Raw genomic sequence first — 26,345 nt, 5'->3', positions numbered from 1 at the left:
AAAAATGTTCACGAATTAGATTGTAATTTTGATGCGTATGAAGAAAATATTGATTAGTCGGAAGTGGAGCGTTTCCACGTCGACGAGCGTTAGCTCGTTCGCGACCCGGGCAACCAACCCTGGTCTGTCTGAAGGGTGCATTATTTATTGATTTAGGGTGGTTATAAATTGCGCAGCGTAAATTTATTACACTTGCAAGTAAACTGCGCAACAGCTTGTTGGGTGAAAGTGGAAAAGTTGAAGGGGAAAAAACCATAGCAACATTGAAGTATATATATATATATCAATATATGGATTAGCTGCAGAAGTCGTGCAAACAATTGTTTACCAACTATATATTTTATTAATTTATTTATACGAAATATAGGAATATTCAAATTTTGTCTAACGATGAGAAATAAAATATTATTACGATAATATTATATTTTCTGTTGACTTAAAATTTGAAAATGTTTAAATCCCAATGAGTAAAACATCAAATTAATTTAGTGTTTTCAAATCACTGATTTTTAATATAATTGTTCAGGTGTGTACTGCAACGATTTCAGTCGTTGGACGTCGTGTTGTATGAGAGGTGATAATACAAACCCAATGAAAATTTAATGTACAAAAATATATTTGGCGTTATTAAAACAGAATATTAGTGAATGGTCGTCACGAAACTGATTATTATTTGTAAAATGTCACCAAGACCAGTCAGCGGCCATTTGTGTGCCGGTGACACCTGCTCGTCTCAACACTTCCGTGAACAAGTAAGATGTGGAAGTCAACCTAGACGTAATTCGTATCATTAAAAGACAGTTGATATACGAACGAGCATTGGCAGTATGCTCATTATACGTGAATGTGTATCATTTATAACTAGGGCTGTGAATTTAATGCACTAAAAACCCTTAAAAAACGCATTAAAAATGTCAAAAAAATGCAATATATAATACCAAAAATTATAGTATAAAATACACTTAAGATGGTTTTTAATTTAATTCTTTTATTTATATTGATATTTTAGGATACTATATATTTAGTAAATTACATTTCACATGTATAAAAATGTGTTTATTTAATAAAAAAAAAAAAAAAAACAAAATAAATTTAAAATGTTGATTGAATTTAAAATTTGTATAATGCTATATTCACCTGAAAGATTTTTTTTAATTGTTTTTATGTATTAATTTTGTTATTAGTTATAGGTTTTAAAAGATATTGGTTGACGGAATTTAATTAAAAATACCGCAAAATGAACTAAAAATAGGAAAATATGACCTAAAACTGCAAAATAAAAATTTCATGAATGGATTTGTTGTTACGTAATTTAAATTATGTGTTGACAAAACTACGTTTCTTAATCACCAAAAGAAATTCACTTTCCTACAAATTCACAACCCTATTTATAACTAAGGTTAGGATTTTTATTCCATTTAGATGATAAAATTAGTTTATCGATATGTTTATAACGATAAAAAAAAGCATACCAATTAAATGTAATTTTAAATATTACACCGACAATGCGTCGGTCTTTGCAAGCTTTTATCAATTTTTAACATAATGACGTATGTATAAAAAGTGCAACAATTATCATGCATTTGCATATTTTTTCTAGTTAACTTTATCGTATACTTATCGAATAGTAAATACACAATACATTTCACAACTTTATAATCAAGTACTATTAGTGTTTATTGCATATTTTTGAAAATGGTATTTACGAGTTTAATGGATAAATTTTTGATAAGTTTTTAGTGCATATTTTGATTGTTTATCGAAAATAATTAAATACTTCAATAAATATATTTTATGAATCAACGTCAATAATTATATTAAAATGTGATACTAATTTTGATCTTAATAGTTAGTGGGTAAATTAGATTAGATCTGTATTGGCCGTATTTTTGTTTTTTACATATAGATATAAATGTCCTTGCTTTAATAATAATTAATCGATAACTTAATAAAAAAAAAAAAAAATGAATGATGAACGATATCTTAATGCGTCTTATTGTATAGTTATTACAGTCTTTTGGTAAATTTTGAATTCAATGGAGCTTGAGGTGTATAACTATAACTTGTAGAATTTGTTACAAAAATCAAACGATCGTCGATGGAGAACCCAATGTAAATCTTTTTTTTTCAAATAGCTAATAACTTTTCTTAATAATTTGAGTACGTAACTGTCACAGTAAATAGTCTTCACGTATTATTATTAAATCTCTAAAAACAAATTCACGTTTTTCACTAAATTACTGTATAGTATATACAACTAGAAGTCAAAATGTAATGATACGCTAAGATGATAGACGCTTCAATTTTCGTTAGCGACATTAGTTACGCGTCTACCACTTAAGATAATTTTTATGAAATATTTATTGGCCAGATAAATTATTGAGTGCTTTGATATATCAGTAGTTGATTGTAGCATAATATGTATACCGGATCGATGAACATATGCATTTATATTATACATTTATAGGCTAATATCGATTGATAGTTATAATTTTATAAATATTATATTTTTATTATTATTATTATTATTATTATTATTATTATACCTAAAATAACCTTAAATTATATAAATAAGGAAACGAACGAAATGGATTTTCTGCCATTTATTATGTTGCACATAATCCAGATGGTTACATAGTGTTTAATTATATTATGTTAGTTACCAACAATTAAGCTTGATACATAAATAAACTTTTTTTATGTTATTTATTTAACTTTTATTATTTAATAAATTATTAATCAACACCAAAATATAAATTTAAAATAAGTTTATGCGGCTTGTGAAAGTTGTGACTATATTGTTAAAATACTTTTGGTGCTTTTGTAACTCGAGAAAAAAAACTTTGAGTGGATTATTTGAACTTTTCAACGAAGGAACAAAATATATTATGGAAAAAAATTAATATAAAAATACTGTGATATCCTACGTAATACGATGTGTATGATAAAGTACAGTGCATAATTTGGTTTTATACATTGTAATTAGGTATTCAGAATTTTAAAATGCAAATTGTTATGCTTTTGTTTAGTTCGTTATACTTGAACATATGATATAAATTTATCGAGTTAAATAGTCTTGAACGTCTTTTGTGTTAAATTATAATTATCAATATTTTGCATAATCATTATATTTCAGGGTTTTGCAATGTATGTCAATAATTACGTATTATACCTGTAGCATAGTTGATAATTGATTATATCATTTTTTGCTGTGACGCCTGAACTCAGATTATGTAGTTAGCAATCAATATTAAAAAGAACTTTCGTTTTTAAAATGTATGCTGATTCGATCCGGAAGGTTCAACCCTGAGACTTGAAGTGTGACGTCATGCATTTTATATATTTAAAATTAAACCATAAATAACTTTGATTTTATTAATTTATTTTGATAATAAAAAAAAAACGGATTGTTTTTGTCTTATTAAGTATCAAATAAAAATATTGTGAAAAAAAATTATAAAATCTCAGCGAGTTATTGTGTTTATAATAAAAAACATATAAAGTTCAAATAAAAATGTAGTAGGTGTACAAATCTAAGACAGTTTTTTTTTAATTATGTAAACTCATACACAGTTTTATATTACGCAATAATTGGCTGTGTACTTTATTAAAATAATGTCTAACAATATTATATTACGGGTTCGTATTGCATATAATGTTAGGTATGTGTAGACCGGGATGGGTAAATTGGCTCGCTAATGACTTTTTCTCGGTTAATTAGGCGCCGAAAACAAGCGGTTGGTAAGAAGAATAACAGAAAAAATAAATATTGTATGTAAATCAAATGCCGGAAAAACAAATTATATATTTTTTAATATCTAACTATCTCTTTTAGAAGTCGAATCAATAATAGGTATATATTATAATTGTGGTGTAAAATGTATAAATTAACTATAACTAAGATAAATTTCGCGTGCTTTCCAATAAATAATATGATATAAAAATATAGGTGTTACGATAATGGCAGTGTATATAAACAATAGTCGAAGGAAAAAACGGGATTAAACCTAACTATTACTTTTTTTTTTTCTTTTTTTTTTTTTTTTTGTCACGGAAAATTCACCGCTTTCAAAGTGCTCGTAAATTATTGCAGACCCGAATTTATTTAGTACCGTGTAGACGGGTGATATTTACTCAACGCCGGGCTCAGCTCCGTCGTCTCTTAACCACCCCATTTCCACACCGGACGCGAAAAATCAATACAGCGTCATTCATCCAGGGTCAGCTTATCCAGGGTTTCAGAGCCTGTATACTCTGCTGATAAAAATGGGTCGTGATGAACCTGCGCGTTCGTGACGCTTGTCGTACCTCTGGTGTCCTGGACAAGAGTCATTTCACTCTCGATTTCACGTTGTCACACGTCTGTGTTGACAACGTTGAAGTTTTCGTTTTCATTTTCGTATTTTATTATTATTATTATTATTACTGTTCTATGCTCGTCTAATCTTCAAGATTTGTACACGTTCTCGACGCGTTCCTTTGAGATTGGAATGTATTTCTTGCAAAACCTAATCAACAACTGAAGTTTCTACAATATACAAAGGTCGTATTTATAATATTATCGAGCTTCGCAACAAATATTTTTTAATTTTTATATAATTATTGTTAATTGAAAAATGTGATACGATATCACTATAGTTTTAATTTATATATTTAAGTTATTTTTAAGTAATATAATTTATATACATGATATTATGTATAATATACAGTGATTCACCCCGCATGTTTCCCTCCCTCCACACTATTTTTAAACATTTATGTACACTTAAAGACAACATTTACAAATACGAATTTAGATATTTTTAATATCATTTAAGGATTATCTTGTGATGTACAAATAAAATAAAAATATAGTAAAAATAAAAGTATATACACAGTACGACCTGTACTAACATTTGCTGATAACATTATATGATTGATAACATAAACCGTGATTATAATAACTAATAAGCAACAACTACTACAATGAAACTTTTGAATAGCGGACACTTTCAGTCACAGAAATTTTTGTCCGTTGTTCAGAGGGGATACATTTTTAAAATCCATAAAGCGTATGTATGTATATTGTATAATGTTATTAATTATTGCAAATTATTACATTTTTGCAAATTATTATTAATTATATATTATTTTTTAAATAATTTTTGTGAGAAAAAATCGGTGAGCTTTGTCTGTTCATAATTACACTATCTCTATACAATCTCAATAATAATATCATTCACTAATATTACAGCAAAAGTGAAAATAGTACTGCTTTTTACCTCTATAGATGAAATAAAATGATTTACAGTCTTACAGTAGATAAAGCGTCCTGTAAACTTGTTATTTGATAGTGAAACCATCACTAACTGGCATATTTTTGTCATAACACTCGTAACTCTTTCACCGATAACCAAATTCGTCGTAAATTTACCGTCCCATAACGAGTTTGTTGTCGTAATTATATTATTACGAGAGTACCTACATACGAATGTGAATACATATTATTTTCAAATAAAGATAAAAATAATGTCAGCTATTCGGAGATTTTCCCATTAAAAGTAGTGAAAATGTTCCCGTTCCCAAAAAAAACGTCCATTATTGAGTGGTGTCCGCTATTGGGAAGTGTTCGTTAATGGAGGTTTTACAGTTTATTATATTATTATTTAGAAATTATATAGCCATTTAACACTTCATTTAGTATCCTAGTAGAGGTACCTACTTATTATCCTCTAATAATTTTTTTACAAATTATAAAATGTTAATAGATTGAAATTAATTAATTAATTAAAAATCAATTTATCGTTATATACTTATTCACTCCTACAGATACAGTTTTTTGAAATAATTTTTTTAATTTCTCTTAATTGAAGTACTTGTAACAAGATATTGTAGAGATTTTCATCAGAAAAGTAAACACTTTTCTTTAAATATGACTCATATTTTTTAACTCATATTATAAAAACCATTACTTTTGTGAAAATTTACATTGGAAAATATCAAAATCGAACTATTGATTATTATTGATAAGCGTTTGAAATAGGTGGTGGACCCATTCCTAATTACAATCTATTAACCCATACAGTAGTACGAGATATTCTCTGATGCAGTGCTGCACTTAATTAATTCAAACTCCGTTTGTTTTGATACTTATATTTCACTACAGGGCCGGCGCAAGAAGTATTGGCGTTCTGGGCGAAACCATGTTTTGGCGCCCTTACAACCCCCTCTCCACCCGGCTAGTTTGAATAGTAGTAAAATTAAGTTTTTTAGTAAGTTAAATAAAACTAGTGTGTATTTTGTAACATAACTTTAAACTTTATTACCTGATCATAAAATATTGTAATAAAGTTATACATATTATTTATTAAATTATAAAATTGCAGCATTTCGTAAAAAAAATTTCATATATTAATAATAATTATAATATAATATTATTATAAATAGTCAATAAACCACACGAATTATTGTGCAATAGCAATCATCACAATACACTCTATAATATTATAGTATATAACAACGGTCGTCACTGCTTATAATATAAATATAATATTATAATACTGTGTTTCACTAATTACTTATTAACTAAGACAACCAGAGAACGGAATTTATTGTAAATAAAAAATCAAAATATTATGTACAAATTTACTAAACATAGTATATGAATATTGCAGTGGATATTTTTAACAATTATCACTGGGCGACATTAAAAAAAAAATTTACACACGTCATATCAAAATCAATATATGTGCCTAAAAAATACTTTTCAGAATTAAATATACACAAAACCTTACTAATATCTAACAATACCATCAAAACTCACAATACATAAACGAGTACAAATAATTTATGTGTAAAACTTACTCTTTTTAGTTAATAAAAGGAATCAATAACATACAGTACCAGCTATATATTTTGTTATAAAAGTATAAAAAACAACATAATATTTAAAGTAAATATAAGAATTAGCTTGTAGGAACCAGGACTAAAATAAAATCGAAAATAATTTGTATATATTTATTGGAATGACTTATGACCAGATGAAACATGTCACATTGTCGCATAGAATAAATTGCTTCTTGTGTACTATATTAGGTATTCTATGAATACCTACCTAAGGTGATCGGTCACACGGGTTTTCCATTGTAGAAAATTTCAATAATTTTTTGTACTCCAAAATTCAAATGATTGAACGATATAATATAGATATAAATAAATAACAAAATTAAACATAAGAAATAATTGTATAATAGTTTAAAACATTGTAATTTTTGCAAATAATCGTTGTCGCCCTGTAATTAAATATTTAAATATATGGTATATTAATTAAAATATCCAATGGAATATTGATTACCTGTTGGCAGTTACTTGTTAGTCTATACATTTGATATTACACAGCAGACCGTACGGCGTACGTTGCGAGAACTCGTCGAAAACAATAAATAATTGTGTGTGTAGTTTACTATAGTGTTTTTCAGACGAATGTGTCTTTATGATTTACGCTACACTGCGGAATTTTCGCCGTAAGGTCCAAATAGTTGTTACCGCCACGATTTTTCTTACGATTCGAGACGTATGAATTTATTTATAGATGGTAAATATTAGGTATATGAAATTAATTATTACGGCCATATCTACCTGCGGTATCGATGCACTGATATATTCCTACATTATACAAATATGAGACAATTGCAGATGCATCTTCAATTAAAACGACATTAGTTAATGAATAATTCAAATTGCATAGATTTTAAAATACGTATTAAAAGATAAATTGAAAAATAAACAATTTTTAGTTTGGCCCCCTGGGCAGTCGCCCAGGTCGGCAATAGCTTTCGCCGGCCCTGATTTCACATCATACAAAATAATATTTCATTTCAGAATAAAAATAGCAGTTAAAAGTACCTAGTAATGAAAAGTATAAAAAAAAAAACAATTATTGTATATTTGTATAATAAGTGGCGTAATTGCAGGGGGAAAGGGGAGCATTTGTTCCCCTGACAATTTTATAATAAGCAAAAGTATCATTCACCCTCCTCCCTGATAATCAAACAATACAAATACACAGGGTTTTTATCACGGTAAATAAATTATTTTGCTCCCCCTCTAAATTTTTTCCCCAGTTACGCCACTATGTGTAATATTTTCAAAATTATAAAAATTTATAATTCGAAGTACGATACCTATAGTTGTTCGCTTTTTTTAACTGTATTAAACAATAATTTACTTATACTTTGAAATTGTAAATTTTATATTACATGTTTAGGAAGACTTCAAAGAAGACACCGACAAAATGGAAGAACTGGACCATGAAGAGGCTGATAAGTAATATTAAAATAATAATAACCACTTAAAATCATCCTTATATCCCACCGATAATCTACTTCTTTTTAGAATATAATCCACTTTTTTAATTAAAAATAATCATTAGATATGTAATTAAACATTATGTTTTTCCTTTGCACATTTTTTTATATAACACGTTATAAATGTTAAATTTTCATAATAATTTTTTACAGTTTATTATATCTCTTAATAACTACCTCCCAAAGACTAGGTCACTATTAAATAATAAAAAACATATTACTACGTACTATCGTTCATAATACAATTTAATTTCACTTCTTGAATGATCGTAGATTTTTAGACGCTAAGCCTGAAAAATTTAGCTTAATAATGTATTTGTTTTCACTCGTAAAAATTACTATGTAATGATGGATATACAATAATTAATTAGTATTAAAAATAAACAAATAATAATACAATGTTTATTCTTCTTCTTCTTCTTCTTCGGGTAAAACGGCCGCTAGGATCATCCCGTCAAACATTCCTCCCTCCAGCCATCTCTGTTGGATGCTCGTTCTTTCCACTCTGATCCTCCACCTAAGGCACTTACATCTTTTTTTACCAGATCTTTCTTGAATGTTTATACAATAAATAATATGATTAAATATTAAGCAAAATAATAAACAAATAAATTAAAATACATGTACTTAATACCTATGTGTTTTTCTAGCAATCCAAATTTTGCTGTCAAATTTAAAAATACTGTGAAAAACATGGCCAATTATTTGAAGTCTGATGGAAATCGGGCGTAAGTTACTTATAATGGCATCATTTGGGTGTCAAAATTATATTATATTAAAATAAATTATAAAGTTATAGATGTTTGTTTAATGGCATTAGCACGATTTGTGGAGCAAGTTCAACAGCTCAACCTGAGAATGATGCTAATGCAGGTACAAGTGATGGTGATGATGGAAGTACACGTGAAGGTCATCTTCCGAAATGTAAAGGTTTAAGACTTGGAGATGACTCGGATATTATGAGCGTGGTATCTATTACTCAAGATCACATTGGTAAGATCTATTTGTGCTATAATAATTTATATACATCATATATTGTATAATTTTTTTTAAATATTTGGACAATGTTTAGGTTTTTTATAGCTTATTGAATAATATCATCATCTGGTTCAAATTATATTTGTTAAACATTTAATTAGAGTTTATTAGTTGAAATAAAGTAGAATTAAATTTTTAAAAATATTAACTAATATTTGGAAAATACCATTTAAATACTTCAATGATATTACAATTTTTAACCATATCACTCAAATAATACATACCTATACAATATACATATAGTATTAAATTATATTTTTTTAACGAATAACTATACAAATTCGAATCTTAAAAAATTATTTTATAAGTAAATTTTATTTATACATTAAACAAAATCATTTTATTTTTATTATTAGTGTTTTTATGTTTCTCTAATGTGAGAACACATCAGTATGTAATCCGCATCTTTTTAGTAGAGTTTAAAAAAAAAGTTATTTTCTTACATTTATTATAAAATAAAAACGAATCGACTATTATAATATATATATTTATAAAATCTAGAATCAAGGTCCAAAATCAATAATTTTGCATTTCTTCTTTTACACACAACATACAAATTGGTCGTCATAAAGGGTTACCTACTCAAATAGGTACTATGTTCATTTTGTCGAGAATTTGTTTTTTGTTTTTTACAATTTGTATTATTTTGAAGTTAGCTGACTCGATTTTTGACCACTAATATTAACCCAATAAAATTTTACAATTTACATTAAACCTAATTACTTTACTTTTTGTAAACTATTAATTAAGTTTTTTATTTTTAGATAAGCAACTCCAATGTAGTGTTTGCTTGGAGGAGTACAAAATGGATGACGTCGTGGTCAAATTGCTTTGTGACCATGTATTTCATTATAAATGCGTCATTTATTGGATTCTTTTGGTAAGGCGTTTTTTTTATTTATTAGTAAATATTTATTGTAAATTTATCGAAACATGTGGTTTTTTCGTTGGCTTTGTACACATACATTTCAATAAATTTCATTATTCCAATATAGGTTACCTACGTATGTATATATACATACATATATATATATATAAAAGAAAGTTTTTTAATGTAATATTTCAATAAGAAATCCGTATCTATTACTACACAAAGTCATGATTGCTTAAAATAAACATAATAGTGTAATGCATTGTGCACATAATATAATATATGCATGTATTTTTTATAAGATAAAGTTTCAGTAAGATCGTTTAATCATTAAATTTAGCAACTTAAAGTTCTTCTTAGAAACGAGCTAAAAGTTCAAATTCGAGTTCAAGACTCGACAAATACGTCGAGTAATATTATTGTTTATTTTTAGAAAAGCTATAATTTACAACAGGGGCGGCCAAACAGTCGATCGCGATTGACCGGTTGTTTGCAAACGATTTCAAAGTCGATCGTGTTAAAATTTATTTTAAGCTACGCACACGAAAATTAATAATGATGGTAAAGTAATTTAATAATAAAAAAACTCTTTTATCGAAGTTGATCCTCAAAGGTGAAGTATATTTTTAGAAGATCGCGGCCAAAAAAAGTTTAACCGTCCCCGATGTACAATATCAATATAATAACACGTCAGAATATTAAAATTTGTACTAATCAATTTCTACAATACTATGAAACACATATTACATCATGACGGTATACTTTTGAAAACTAAGTGTTCGGCATAATACACAGTGCGTGTAGTTAATGAAAAAAATTTTAAATTAGTTATATTGCACAGGTATTTAATAAAGGTACCCTTGCAATAATTCGGAAACACACGAATTATCTTCCCTCACTCCTGTACACCACTGCCGCTGATAACCTCGCATAGCTACCAGATGTCCTATCCAGTGGCGTAGTTATGGGAGAGGGATATGAAGATAGATCCCCCAAAATCTTTTCCATGAGTTTAATGCATTGAATATAATATTATAAAATTACCCATATTATGTTGTAATTAGAGCACAGATATTTATACACTAAAATAGTAAAATATCGAAATATACCATATAATATGCAGTATAAATCATAAAAATATGCTAGAACATTTTTTTATCATTTATATAGAATTAACAAATTAAAAAACTTAAAATAATTAATTACCTAAATATATAAAAAAATTTCACTTTAATATGCAATACGTTTCGAATTTTGTAAAAATATGCAGAAATATACTGATGAAATTTCACCATTAGATTAAAATTATTATGATTCGTGAAGATAACTGACAAAAATCCAAAAAAGTTAAAAGGAAAAAAATACACGATTGCACATAAAAATGCGCGCTCTAGTTATAATCACGGATTTAGGACTATAAGAGTATATTTAGGGTTATAAGCTCACCCTCCTAATTTATATTTATCCAATAAATTATACATCTTTTATATTAATTATATAACCAGAACAAAATCATGACTACACCACCGACTCTATTGTGTCCCAAACGCGATCGACGAGCAATCAGGTTCTTTTTACCATTTATTTATGATTTTTTTTTTTTACGTTGTCGCAGCACGGTACGTGTCCGGTCTGTCGCAAATATTTCTGCGCCGGCGAGCTCCATTTGCCGCAAGAGGAGGAAGGCCACGTCGAGCCTACACTATCCTTGAGGCAACGCGTGTTCCGGACCCTTCGTTCGCCACTGGTGTACTTCTTTCCAAGTCTCAGCCCCCCGCCCGTTGTCTCTCGGAATACTCCGTTGTACAGATTGGTGCGTGCGGAAGAAGTGCATTCAGTAGATACGGTTAACCGAGCAATGAACGAAACCCGTGATATGAGCGAAGATTACATCTTTTATCACGTCATGTATATCATGCGGAACACGCAAAACGAACGTCGCCGTCGTCCGTTCAACTTAGAGGATGATCCCGTAGCCATGCGCATACGCAAACGCTTCAGCCGCTTGCAACGCATGGAACACGAGTATGCCCAGATCTCACAGAACTCGGAGGACCCACAGAACCCGCAAGAGCCACAGAACCCGCAAGAACCGCAGGACCCGCAAGAGCCGCAGGACCCACAGGGCCCACAGAACCCGCAACCGGAACAATTGTTGTTCGAGTTCCCGTCGGATGTTGTCACGGCCGAGTACCTGGGCCATTACTGAGCCTGCGAACAGCAGCCGTAGTTAGTCGCTCGCCGGACAGCGGCAGAGTATAGCACGATAGTAACAATAGTAGTCTGCAAGATCGTTAGTCGACGTACCGCGTGTACGTTATAGTGTGTAGTAATGTTTTAGCGTACGTGTTCAATACACGTGATGTTAGTGATGAACAAAGTTCATCTGTAGTGAAACCAAAAAAAATATAAGATATAATAAAAACGACAAAAAAAGTAATATGGTTGTGTATTTATTCCTCGGGTTTTTCGGACGACAGCGATGACTGCCGGCAAAATGGTAATCGTTTAATCTGGAAAAAAAATAATATTAATTTATAACCATTTTATAACATAGGTGTGTGCGTGTGAACTAATACATATTGTGATACTAGCTGAATTACCCAGCTTCGGCTGGGAGGTTTTTGATGAAAAAAAAAATGAGGTTGAAAATACTACTATTTTCTTTGTATTAAATCTCTTCAGTGTATATAAAACGATAAAAATAAAGATAGGAAATAAAACGTACTGACACAGACAAAATAATATTGCGTTGCTCTGTTGAAATCTCTATTGTAAATGCGAATAAAAACGGATAGAGATAACGTTTGTACGTAGAATAAGTACCTATGTGACATTTGTATCGGATTAGTGTGTCAACGGCAAGTATTTTATCGTTTGAATTTGTGTTATTAAAAATTTCGAATGTTCGGTGTACATAGTGCTGGTGTACACGCGATGAGCGAGATTATTTTTACCGATGAACTTCTCGGAACAATTCATATTCATTATTACACATCTAATGTCAACATCAAACACATAATTTGATGAACAAAAAGGTCAAATTACAGGTAGTTAAAGACCCGCAGGTCACACGCCGTGTCGCATCATATGTATACAGGTACGTTTCACACATATATTTTAATTAATTAATAATTATTTACTAATTATTTACGAAAAATAATAATGCTCTAAAAATAAAATGTATAAAAAATCTTCATTTATTTTATAAATGAATTCCCCTCCCCTAAAAAAATATCCGGGGACGCCCATGATTAGCCAACCCTTAACGAAGATTCCATTTTCACTTTTGTATAATATTATATAGATGGGTTATTAATGAATCAATAATAATAATAATTATACAGTTATAAATTAGTTAATCATATTCACAAATCGTGTAAGAACGCTGTATTTCAATGTCAACTTTTCGTATTTCTTTCCTTTTCATTAAGCACCTATATGAAATTATCATTATTCTCTTTAATTACTGTAAGTACCTATATGTACGAGTATTAAAATATAATATTACACTATTTTATATTATAAGTTATAACCCTGAGAAAACAGCGATTTTAATGTTTATTTTAACTTTCATGCGTTTAATCAGTCTTGTGAAGTGCTAATATTAAAGTATTTACATCCTTTTTGAGGACTCAGTTACATATTTTTAATACTTTTCAAAATATTTTTATTCAAAACTAATTAGTAATTTTGAAATATTATTTAATTCTAGTATATTATATATTTTCTAATTTCAATTTAATATCGTTAAATAAAAATAATATTCAAAATATTTAATAGTAATGCATAATAATAATACCTACGTATGTTTTTGTAACATTTATTTTAGTGATTTAGTCATGACTCATGAGTATGGCTCGAGTTTTTATACGATAAAAAAGTCAAAATATGTTAATACCTATTTATGTTCTTATTTTTACTAAAACAGGTATGTATTAAAAATCATGAAATATTTAATAAAAAAAAACTTAGTTAATAACATACATTTTTTTAAATTTTGTTAATGAAACTCATAGTCGTTGTTGTTTTCTTGGAAACAATTTGATACAATAACATACATTTGGTGATTTTAAAATTTAAATGCTCAGCGTCTCAAAATTTATTTGTAGCGCAGCTGAAAGACGTTCAACGTCGACCTAGGATAATAATGTAGCATATTTCGTACTTGATAATATTATATCAGTGTGTTTTATCAGAAATATATTTAAAAATGGGTTTTTTAATTTAGTTTGTTGAATATCACTTAATTAATGTGTGGCTTAAATCAGTATTAAAAATTGACTTGCTGTTCGAAAATGTTTACTCGAAGTTGACAAATGATTTACGTTCGTTAATTTCGATAGCCCACGGAGCCCACGGGCTAAACGATTTTGAATAAAATTAATAAAAAAATAAGGTATGATAATAGTTGTACATTCTAATGTACGAGTACCTACTCGTACATTAGAACAGGTACCTGTTCAAATGTTGTAGTAGATCACTTTTAAAATATTTTGTATTGCTGTATTAAAAACCTATATTTAGTTGTAACTTATGAGAAACTTTGTGTTCAATTTTCAATTATTACTATTAACCATTAGGTATCATTATCAATGTGTCATTGCCATTATTATTATTACAAGAAATATAATCTTTAACATAAAATAATGGGTGTGGATGATATTTCGAAAAATATTCTAAGTTATGAGTTTTTATGGTCTGTATAATCATAAATGAGTAACAAATAAATAAACAATTATATAATGCACATAAAATTATATTACTTAATGTAATACGATTGTACTATCTTAATTTATTAAAATCGCTTAGTAGGTACCTACTCTAAACTGATGACTTAGATTATGCGTTCGCAAAAGTTATTAATCCTTTAGATATATTTATACACATACATGAGCACACTTCACACATATATTACAAATACATGAAACGTATAAGAAACTATTATTATTATTTATCATACAATATATTTATAAGTCACGCATACAAAGTTTAAGATAATTACATATCGAGTAATATTCGATATAAACTGACACAAATGTCCACTAGCATAATTATTTTTTAATGACTTAACAATCCTAAAAATTAATATGTTAGTTGTTAAAACCAGGTATTATTTTAACTTTTTATGTAGTTGTACCTATAAATAAACAATGAAATGTAATACCTACCTACATCTATTTTTATGAGTAACGTTTCCATTGTTCGTAAGAATTCATCTGTATAATTTAAGATTATATTTGGTTCTATGCCAAACAAACTGTCGAGTAAAAATGTCATGATTATTTATATAAATGCGACAACCAAACGTTCAAATGTGATTCTGCAGACATGACTATACGAGGGTGATAATGAGTAGGTATATTATCTACCTATAAACTATTAAATTATATGTGAATTTATTTTTACATTTAAAAAAATTTATGAAAAAAAAATATCATCGTTATTAGTTTTCTGAACATGTCATCAAAATTCATTCAAAAATCATACAAACCTTATAAATTATAATAAAGGCTTAATAAACCATTGGACCTTTGGGAAGGTAAGCAAACAAACAAAATATAAACATTAATGTAAAAATAATAACACAGATGAGTTTTTCGAATGCAAAGGAATAGAAACAAAAAAAAATCGATACATAATTTGGTTAAACCGTTTTTATTTTGCCAAGGACTATGGTCTATGAATTTAAAACCATTTATAAATCGCAGTAATATTACAAATAATATTTTGAAAAGCGAACTATATAGGTAATTGGTCTCTTCGAACGTTATCAGTTATCACTGATAAATATTCAGTGTTAATGATTATATTGAATAACGGCTAATGAGTATTGACTATTGAGTAATGACTGGCGAATGCTCGCTGACTTACAAATATTTTCACTACACTTTAATAATTTTTCATGACTTAACTACACTATTTAAGTGGTTAATAAACACGTTTTCACGACATTAAAAACTATTAACTTTATGATATTGATATAATTTTGTTTAGAGATAGCACACTGTTACAAATATGGATTTTACTAGTGAATGTATTAAATAGGTACCTATATACTTACCTATTTTTCTATAGTAAGTAAATTACAGAATTAAATATCCCTTAGGTACAAAGTAAATTTATTGTAACTCGTCTTCGTGTATTAATCATGAAGAATCTTGAGTAAGTGGTACCCATAAGGCTACGTATGTCTAAAATGTTCAGATTTCTTTTGCTAAAAATTTTATAAGTGAAATAGCTTGAATAAAATGACGGGCATATCATCAGGTATATTATCATTTGATTTGTTTATTATTTTATTTTCACTTTCAATTATTTAGAAAGTAATACTTCACAAATAATACCTATTTACATGGTAATAATATTGCTTGCAGTAATAGAAAAAAGGTATTTACGAGTATAAAATTAAATAATATGTATATGTCATACATAAGAGCAGTTGTTTATGATGAAGTAGACAATAGTTTTTTTATTTGACATGCACCTTGTGTACTTTTTCATATGATAATTTTTAGCACTACTATTACAAAACAAAAAGGTGATTGTATACTGAACATGTTATAATGCTTTTAAATAATTTTATACAATAGTCGATAAACATTCATAAAATCAAAAATTGAAAAATTAATATAAATTAATAGTTATACATGATTATATGTATACAAAACAGTCTATACCATCAATAAGCTAACATGCTAATTATTAGTTATAACTTATAAAATATGATAGCTTATTAACGACTTGTCCATTAAAAACGGAGTGACAAAGCCAATTTTTAACCATTTTACCATGGACCAGGTATTGTTGCTTGGATTGTACACTTCTATTGTAGAAAACTTGATGGTTTAGTTCTTCTGCCCATGACGCATAATAAACCATCTAATGCGACTATTCTTACATAAAAATATTATTATGATTATTTTTTTTTTTATTTATGATCCTTGTAAAATAATAATAATATTTACAAAGTTTCTATCGGTTTAAATACATATCAACGATAAAATGCCATACTCTTCTTCACTTGGTTTATAGACCTCAACTTTTTTATAGTATACTGATGCTTTACAGCCATCAGCTACCAGCAGCATACATAACACCATTCAAGATCCCTGTAATAATAAAATCACAATATTTATTAACAGTTCTGCAACTGGTATCCACGTGTCAGATGTGGAATCATAACATTTAACAAACTTCAAATATTTTAAGCCATTATTTCTTCCTGCCGACAATTAAATTTTAATGATACGTTTTATAAGTTTATATTATAGAAAACTAAAATATTTATTCATTGCGTATAAATGACCATAGAGTACACCAACACCAAAATCACTTCTATTGAAATTCATACTAGACACCATTCTTTATTTTTTAATAATGGCATTAAAAACTTCTACATTAATTAAATTACTACAATATCACTATCAAATCTACCAATCTAGAATTTAATGCAATATAATTAATAATGTATACTTAATTAAATAAGATCAGCGGGGTTGGCAGTTTTATCTTTCATTTTTTTTTTATATCCATTAATTTGATGTACCATCTATCAGAGTACGATTATCATAGGATCTCATAATAGATCTTGGATTCTTTCTTTTTATAGTAAGCCCAAGAAATAATTGTTATAATTTTTATGGTATTAAATCAAATCAAAATGATATAGTTTCAATATTTTTATAACATTTAATACTGGTAGCATTTATATTAATGTATTGACTATAAATGTTATAGATAGTTTAATTACATTTGGCTTAATTTTTGTTATTTTATAGCTAAAAATCATAACTATCGTTAACTGTCTTTAATTGTGTGAAATATAAATATTTCATAGCCCACTGGTACACCTAAGATCATACACTTATGGTTATGTAGTTGACAAGAAATTTAATACTTTAAAATCAGTCGTAAGACCTATTTTTCTACAACTGTGCAATATCTATACCTAAGTATCAATAACTACTTTATTATGTTGATTTAAAAAAAAATATATTTGAGCTCATCAACTATACATTCGGGGGGAGGGGGATACCTTGCTGGACATGCCTTAAATTACAATAACATATGTAATCCCTTTAAGCTGCCACTGTATATATTAGAATGTGATTTATTACAATTTAGACAATATGATCTTCCATAGAATGTATTAAAATTTACTAACTATCTATTTTGATTAGGCTTACTTTTTCTTCATACAGAACAGCAAGATTCTAATTTTTGATAATTACTTAAAAACTCGTTTAATGATTTTGAACAGTTATGTATGTCAGCAAGTTTCCTTATACCAATGCAATTTAGAGGATCTAATTGTATTTTTAAAAACTTAGCACATACTACACACACTACTTGCAAGGTTTAACTGTAATTAAATTTGTAGCTGGTCACAAAACCTTCATAAGTCAACATCAATGAATTTCGATAAATTTTATAGAAGTAAATAATAATTCAAATAATTGTTTATACCTTTACATCTTCATAAGTGATCATAACTTCACCAATATAAGTACAATCTACTATTGATTCTATAGCAGATGAATTAAATTCTCCTATGTGAACAAGATTTTTATTATTTTCACTAAGACAACTAAACATAATACGAAAATATGGGCTAGCTGCTGCTAAAACATTTTCATGTCCAAGTACAATAATGTACCATCATCTGTTTCCAATTTAATGACGCATAAATGTCCACTTCTAAGAAGAAAAATATGATACCAATAATTTGGGCTTAGATTTTGCAACAAAATAAATTCTTAAGATAGTATTTAAAGCCATTAAAAAAACAAAAGCATTTGCTTAATTTAAAAAACAAATTTATGACTAAATATTTGGTCAAGTTTTTTTCGCAAAAACTTATCCTCTTGGATATTAATATATTTTTGTATATTTAAAATGACCTAATTTTTGGTATTTTGACATTAGACTTAAATTTTATAGAACACTGTTTATATTAATTGATTGCCATTTACCAATCAATTGAAGATGCTATAAAAAATATAATATGATAGATAATTTTCCTTCCCCTAAAATCATAGTTGAAACTTTAATATTATTGTCGTTTTGATAACTTTAATAGTTATTTTATCACTAATCCATTTACTATGATTTAACTTATAAGAATTATCTTTTTATCACACTCTCTGCCAAAGTGGGCATTTATTACAAAATTCTAGTACTACTTATAATATTTTTCCAACACCTAAAATTTATCTTAACATACTTGAGTAACGATTGTAAGTTTTCAGGTAATCCAGTAACAGAGTAATCGCTGATTTGAAAAATATTTGTAATGATATTTAAAATTTGCTTTATATCACTTTCACATGATGCCTCTTTCTATTTTATTTACAGTATATACCCAAAACCTTTTAAAATGTATTAAAAATAATTATTAAATTGCATATAGTTACTGTGTTAAGACTTCAAACTGAATACTAAATTTAAGTTTATAAAAACTATACATACAAATGCATGAATTAAGAAACAACAAAATAATTCATGTAAATAACAAATAAGTTTATTAAATTAAATTCAAATTTTTATTTATACCTAAATTACTAAGTTATTATGAAAATAAATACTAAGTAGTTAAATATGTTTGTACATTATACGCAAACTGCCAAGTATAATATTTCAGTTTCTTAGTTGTTGGTACAACAAATTTTGCAAGACATTCTAAAATAATTTCTCAGTCACAATATTGTTGATTCACTTGTAATATATCTAATGTAATGGAAAATAGAAACAACAAGAAATGATAATTTTCTAATTATTTGTTTATTTTGATTTATGTACTTATTTTATTTAACTAACAATTACCTATACTTTTCATGCCTTTAAAACTTATATTCACTTTAAATAGTTTATTTCAAATACATTTTGAATTTTTTGAAAACTTGTAAAAAAAAAACCCATTATTCATTACAGATAATATTTAATGAAATTGGCTTATTACTTAATTGCTAGAATAATTAACAAATATACTTAAGTAAATAATGAACTAGTAATTTACCTATTGTAAAAATAATATACATATTTTTAAATTTCAGATACAGCTAAAAATGCTAAAAATTAAAAAATTAAAGTTTCACTTTTGAAGAACAGAAATAAAAATGCTTTGAAATCTGGTATAACTTATTACCTATTAACATCAAATATAAATTATTCATAATGATGTTCTAACATCAATAACACTCCAAATCTTATAAAACATATGTATTGTTATTATTGCAGGACTTAAGTTTCTGATATAGGTCTTGTTAATTTTTTATGGTCTATTTCAGAATTAATTTGGTAAAACATTCTTTTCAATTTTATAAGTGTAAAATCTAATGGAGCATCTCTAGATAAGTATTCAGCACACTTACAAACAAATGCTATATTAATTTTATGATCATCTTGTCGTGGCAAATCATTTACATTTATTAATAACCAATCTTTTGGATGAAAATCTTTTCTTTTTTTTTTTTTATCAAGAAATTCGCTTATTAAGAAATTCATTATTAACTTTAAGCATACCAAATTTTGTCCTCCAAGATTATCATAATATTTAATAAATTTTTGTATAAAATTTACATAAACTAAACCACAAAGATTTTTTTCTTCAAATATAGCAGGGATGAATAGTTTATGTTTTGAGAATATATCAATTTTTTCTGTATGTTTTTTAGCTTCATTGTATCCATTTTTAGATAAATTGATATAAAATTCTGTATTGAAAGCATACACTGTATCAGGAGAACGATTTGTGATCAACTCCATATATATGTTTAGTTTTTCATAGCTTATTGAATAATTTTCTGGTAAGAAATCATCCAACTCTTCATTATCAGAATTTAAACCTCCAGCCTAAAATCATAAAAATAGTTGATATGAAATATAGCTTGTTTCAAACATCTTTAAGATAAAACAATTATTAATATCTAAATTATTGATTTAATACATGATCATTTGTTTAACAAACGTTTCAAAAGTCCAAGAATGAAACTCTCGTCTTATGCTATCTACATTATCTTTTATTGCATAGTATGTTATCTATATTTCAGGTGATAACTACGGTGCCTGACATTGCAGGTATAACCATATAGTTATAAACATAAATAATACACTCTACAGCCTACACTTTACACTTAAGACTTTAGTATACATACAACTTTTGGTTTAGCTCGTAAAAGTAGTGTGTACTTAAATTAATTTTCAGATTAAATTATTCTATTACAAGTGAATTATTTTTAGTTGAATCAAAATGGAATATTATATTGATTTTTATAAACACATTATTTACAACAACAAAACGTGTATCAATTAAAAAAATATATTATAATTAACTCCAACAAACAATTGCAGTAGATACATTTTTAACGTAGATAACATATAATGCAAGTCCCCAAGAATGTGCAAATTAAATAACATATAAAAAAATGTAGTTAACATTAAACAATAAAATGCAAAATAATGAATCTAGACTTTTTATAAGACCATAATTTCAAAATTAAATTCAAGAAAAATTAACTACAAAACCACAATACTTTAAAAATAAAGGCATAGTGTAGATCCATTTGCCACTATCCACCAAATTTTTTAATAATTAGGTAAAAATAATATAATATTTATCTAAATCAACATATTATGAAGATTAAATTTTATTTTGTTAGAAAATTATTAAAAATAAACTTCAGTCATCAAACTTTCATAGTCAATAGTCAATGAATTCATTATAAACAGTGTGAACTTTTTTTATTTAAATAGTGTATCTGAATAATATTAAATATTTGTATATAGGTTAGGCCTACAATAACTTAAAAGTTAAAATACTTTATAACTTAGTACATAGTATAAAAATCTTTGTAGAACTTGAAACTAAACTACTGATCTATTAATTATTCTAACTAATAATTTTTTTCCGATGTCATGAATTAACAAAATAAACACACCTAAGTATTATTAAAAATATTATAAGTATAGATTAATAATATTAATCTATAATATTAATATTTTTATTATATTATAATAAAAATATACATTTTTATAAATATAATCAAGCTACATAAATTAAAATAAAATAATCATTGAAGTCAGTTTGATGAGCTGTAATTCAATCATGGTAAAAAAACAAAATTTAAAAGTTCATAAATTAAAAAAAAAATGTATAATTATTAATTTTTTTTTTTATGACGTATGAAGTTTTTTACTTAAAATACAAGGAAATTGTTAAATTAAGATTACTTGAAATGATAAAAATTATAAATCATTGATGGCACGCAGTAGTTTAATTTCATGGTTTCCAAATTTAATTCAAATATATTTAGATATATGATAGTGGTTCCATGTTTCTGTAGATATGAGTATAATCCAGGGCACATATTTTAAAAATATGTCATTTGTGTATATTTAATCACGATAAAATTCTAGTGTTTAATGCTAATGTACCTTCACGAGTGATTTGACATTTTTGTTTAACATAATTATATTTTTAAATGTTATATTAATTTTTGGTTAAATGTTAAAAATAAAAACATTTTCAACACCAATAAAATTAGTTGAATCACAGAAATATACTAGTAGGTATATCAAAAATATAATTAAAAAAAAAATAATAATAACAACAATAAAATATTTCAGAAAATATTTAAACAAAAGTTTAAAATTTTAATTGGAATGACAATACATAAATCTTAGATATAGCATAAAAAATGAACATTATATTCTCAGTAACATAATTTCTAATTACTTTTTTTTAATTAACACTCTATATGTTAATAGTTATTATTAATTTTTATTACGTTTATTGGTTTAGTATTTTTTTAAATATTTTTCTGTTACGAGTTATAAAGAAAATTTTAAAGCCCGGGGATACAAAATTTATAATATATTATGTAAAAATATTAAATGTTTTTTTTGGTATATAATAAAGTAAATTTATTTCAACTTAAATTTTTTTTCTCAATTATTTTAATTAACATGAAATTTATGTATTTTTTCAGTAAAAAAACTGAATATTTTTAAAAAATGTGCTAACAACAATGTCTTAAAAATCAAATATTCAAATGTTATATTGCTATGTTAGTAGTGTTTAATAGTTTAATCAATTATTAAATAATAAAAATCATTTGGCACAAATTATAGCACCCTTTAAAAACTAAGTTATTGCTATATAAATATAAAAAAATTATATTAAATAAGAATTGTTTAGAACAAATTCTTTATCTGCATAACTTATTATAGGTAATTAACATTATATGTTAACTTTTTCAGGAGAAAAATTATCATATAATGCAAAATGTAAATACTAAAATCCAATCATAAAATATTATCATAGTTATAGATACACTTAAGTACAGGTGTGGATTGACTGGGATATCTGAGATGGTACAGCATCTCTTGCTTTAAAATATATTTGATGCTATCAGAATAAATATGTCTTAATTACTTTATTGTGCATTTTTAAGGCAAACATTTTAGTTCTTTGCTAGAGTAGTATGTAGAATGTAGATATATTATTTATAAAACAACTATAACATAACAACCATATAATATAATACATTTAAAATAGCCAGTAAGGAAATAGGTTATTTAGAGCAGCGTTCTTTATATATTTACTTTATTAATTTATTATTAATATAATGATGTTAAAATTAATTTTGAGACCCACATAAATAGTTTTATAAACTGCTTAATAATACACCAAAATAATTTATTTCTTTAATTAAAGAATAAAACAATTATTTTACTATGTCCTACAAGCTAGGTTGTAAGAACTTATCTCTTTAGTTCTGCTGAAGCATACATAATTAATAAATCATTTTAAATTAATTTTAATATTATTAAGTTTGCAGTAATTTCTTTAATCTGAAGAATTGTTAAATTTGTCAATGTTAATAAGTACTAAATATAATCACTTTTCTAATACTAATTATACAATAAAAAAATGTCAGAAAGTTTAGACTTGCACGGTAAAATATATATTAGGTAGAACTTTATGAGTTTAATGTTTAATGTTAATTAATATGTTTAGTAGTATTGTCTTAAGTAAACCTAAACATAATACAAAGTATATCATATAGATATATGATATAATTTTTAGTTTTATTTATTAAATAAAAAAATGTTTGTCTACTTACATTTCTTTCAATTTCTTCAAGAAATTCCAAATCATCATCCCCAAATTCTTCGTGTTCTGTATCTTCTTCATATTCTATATTTTCCATGTTCTATATTGAATGCTAAAATTATTAAAATTATGATCAAATTTTTCATCTCAAAAGTAAAACTTTAATAAATCAGTGTTTGAAAATTCAAACTAAAAAGCTAAATATGTAGATATTCCAAGAGCTAATTGGTGTTATTTAATAGTCTTATCTAAATAAAATAATATACAAATTGACTAAAAGGTTATGTAATCCATAAATCAAACTTAATAGTTATAATATTTTTTTAAAACTTCTATACACGAGTATTACTTTTAAAAAATAGTCAATATTTTATATAAGGTGAGCTGTAAGTTCAAACACTATTAAAATTAAAATTTTCTAAACAATTATACAATAAAATATAAAAATCTAGCAACAGTTGACAACTACTTTCTGAAAGTTTTAGTTAGCGATGTTGCTATAATCCATTTTTATATAACACACACAAAGTTTATTTTTACTTAGTACACTTAATTTGCAAATTTATTAAGGCTAACAAAAGATTTTTTGGTTAAATTCAACAGTTTTCAAGGTTGAATTTTTAAAAATTTTAGTTATGGTAAATTTATTATTTTTATTATTATTAGTTATTGTATTAGAGGTGAACATAAAGGTGCTGACTTGTGATGACTATTGTATTGAGTAGATGGTATAGATTTGTATTTATATCGTAATCGCTTAATTGGATTTGTGATATTTTTAAGGTAACTGATTAAATATTTAAGTATAATACCTGAGTATACAATCACAAAAAAAACTATCAATTTATTTTTACTTTTTACTGTACAAATGAAGATTTTTAAGTAATCAAATATTGTATAAATTTGATTAAATGTTTGTTGTTACTTGGTACCTATTTATATTTTTTCAAATATTGTAATATTTAAAAAATAATTTGTTTATTTTAAATTTGCACAACAAATTTTTGTTATTTTATACCAACCCACATCTGTGTAAGCACTTTAATAACTTCATAGTGAACATTTTTGAAAAAATATTTATTTAAATATCATTTACTTTTTTATCATTAAATTGTAGATAATTTAAGTATTCCTTCAAGAATTAAATCCTCAATTTACAACATTTATTTAAATTTATTTTACACAATTAAATAGAAGTTTCAAGTTTCAAACACTTTAATTAATTTAATGAGACAAATTACAACTAATGTAAACGCAATTCAGATTATCAAAAAAAACATTAGTTTTCTTTTACTTCAAAATCACATACATCACGTCGTTTAAATAGAGTTTTTGTACTCTACTCAATACTCACAAGTTATGGTCTGTATTGAAGCAGTAGTCAGCACTTATTCGCTGGTTTGAAAATGATAACGATCGAGTATAGTGATTCGTGCAACTGCGCGTCCAAAATTACCACATTGTCACACGTTTTCTTCGCGTCTATTCCGCGCGAGCACCGCTCCATACACGTTATGACAGACCTGTCGAACCCTTTATCGTTTTAGAATGTAATTTTTGATTACAACGAACAACAAACGAACGAGCTGGATTGCAATCGACAGGTGTTGGTGCTCCGGGAGTTCCTAGTTGCTAATCATCCGTAAATAAGTACCTATACTTAGGTAATACAATAATAATTTCTAATTACACAGAATAAATTAGAACTGAGAAAAACGAAAAAGTATAATTATTAAATGTACGTTCATTAATTTTGATGTGAAAATTAATAAACACAAGAATCGTAACAAATGACGAATAGCGCCATTAGCGGGGAGCGATGATGCGAGCAGCGCTACTGGTGGCTGGTCATGGGTAATTTTCTACCGCCATAGATGGTCGGTTACTCGGTTACTACCTGACGTACGCGCTAATGGACGTCGATCGGTGGAACTATACGGGGCACAAAACGCTCATCTCATGAAATATCAGTATG

At 26.5% G+C, this 26,345-nt stretch overlaps 2 protein-coding genes across 2 annotated transcripts; one reads left to right on the top strand and one right to left on the bottom strand.

Moving 5' to 3' along the window:
- The first annotated feature begins 559 nt into the window (after positions 1–559).
- On the top strand, positions 560–12,647 carry LOC112591310. The gene is made up of 6 exons (XM_025335085.1): positions 560–752; positions 8,246–8,304; positions 8,996–9,073; positions 9,166–9,338; positions 10,148–10,263; positions 11,870–12,647. The coding sequence occupies exons 1-6, from the start codon at positions 648–650 to the stop codon at positions 12,461–12,463; spliced, it is 1,125 nt and encodes a 374-aa protein (XP_025190870.1). The 5' UTR covers positions 560–647; the 3' UTR covers positions 12,464–12,647.
- A 7,849-nt stretch (positions 12,648–20,496) lies between these two features.
- LOC112591309 (sentrin-specific protease 1-like) lies at positions 20,497–25,830 on the bottom strand. Its single transcript, XM_025335084.1, has 3 exons — positions 25,725–25,830; positions 24,381–24,482; positions 20,497–21,108 (listed from the first exon to the last, which is right to left on the bottom strand). The coding sequence occupies exons 2-3, from the start codon at positions 24,465–24,467 to the stop codon at positions 20,497–20,499; spliced, it is 699 nt and encodes a 232-aa protein (XP_025190869.1). The 5' UTR covers positions 24,468–24,482; positions 25,725–25,830.
- Between the last annotated feature and the right edge of the window lie 515 nt (positions 25,831–26,345).

Source organism: Melanaphis sacchari, unplaced genomic scaffold (assembly GCF_002803265.2).
Source record: "Melanaphis sacchari strain LSU unplaced genomic scaffold, SCAv2.0 Contig130_pilon_pilon, whole genome shotgun sequence".
Taxonomy (NCBI): Eukaryota; Metazoa; Arthropoda; class Insecta; order Hemiptera; family Aphididae; genus Melanaphis; species Melanaphis sacchari.
This window is presented reverse-complemented; position numbering and strand designations above follow the sequence as displayed.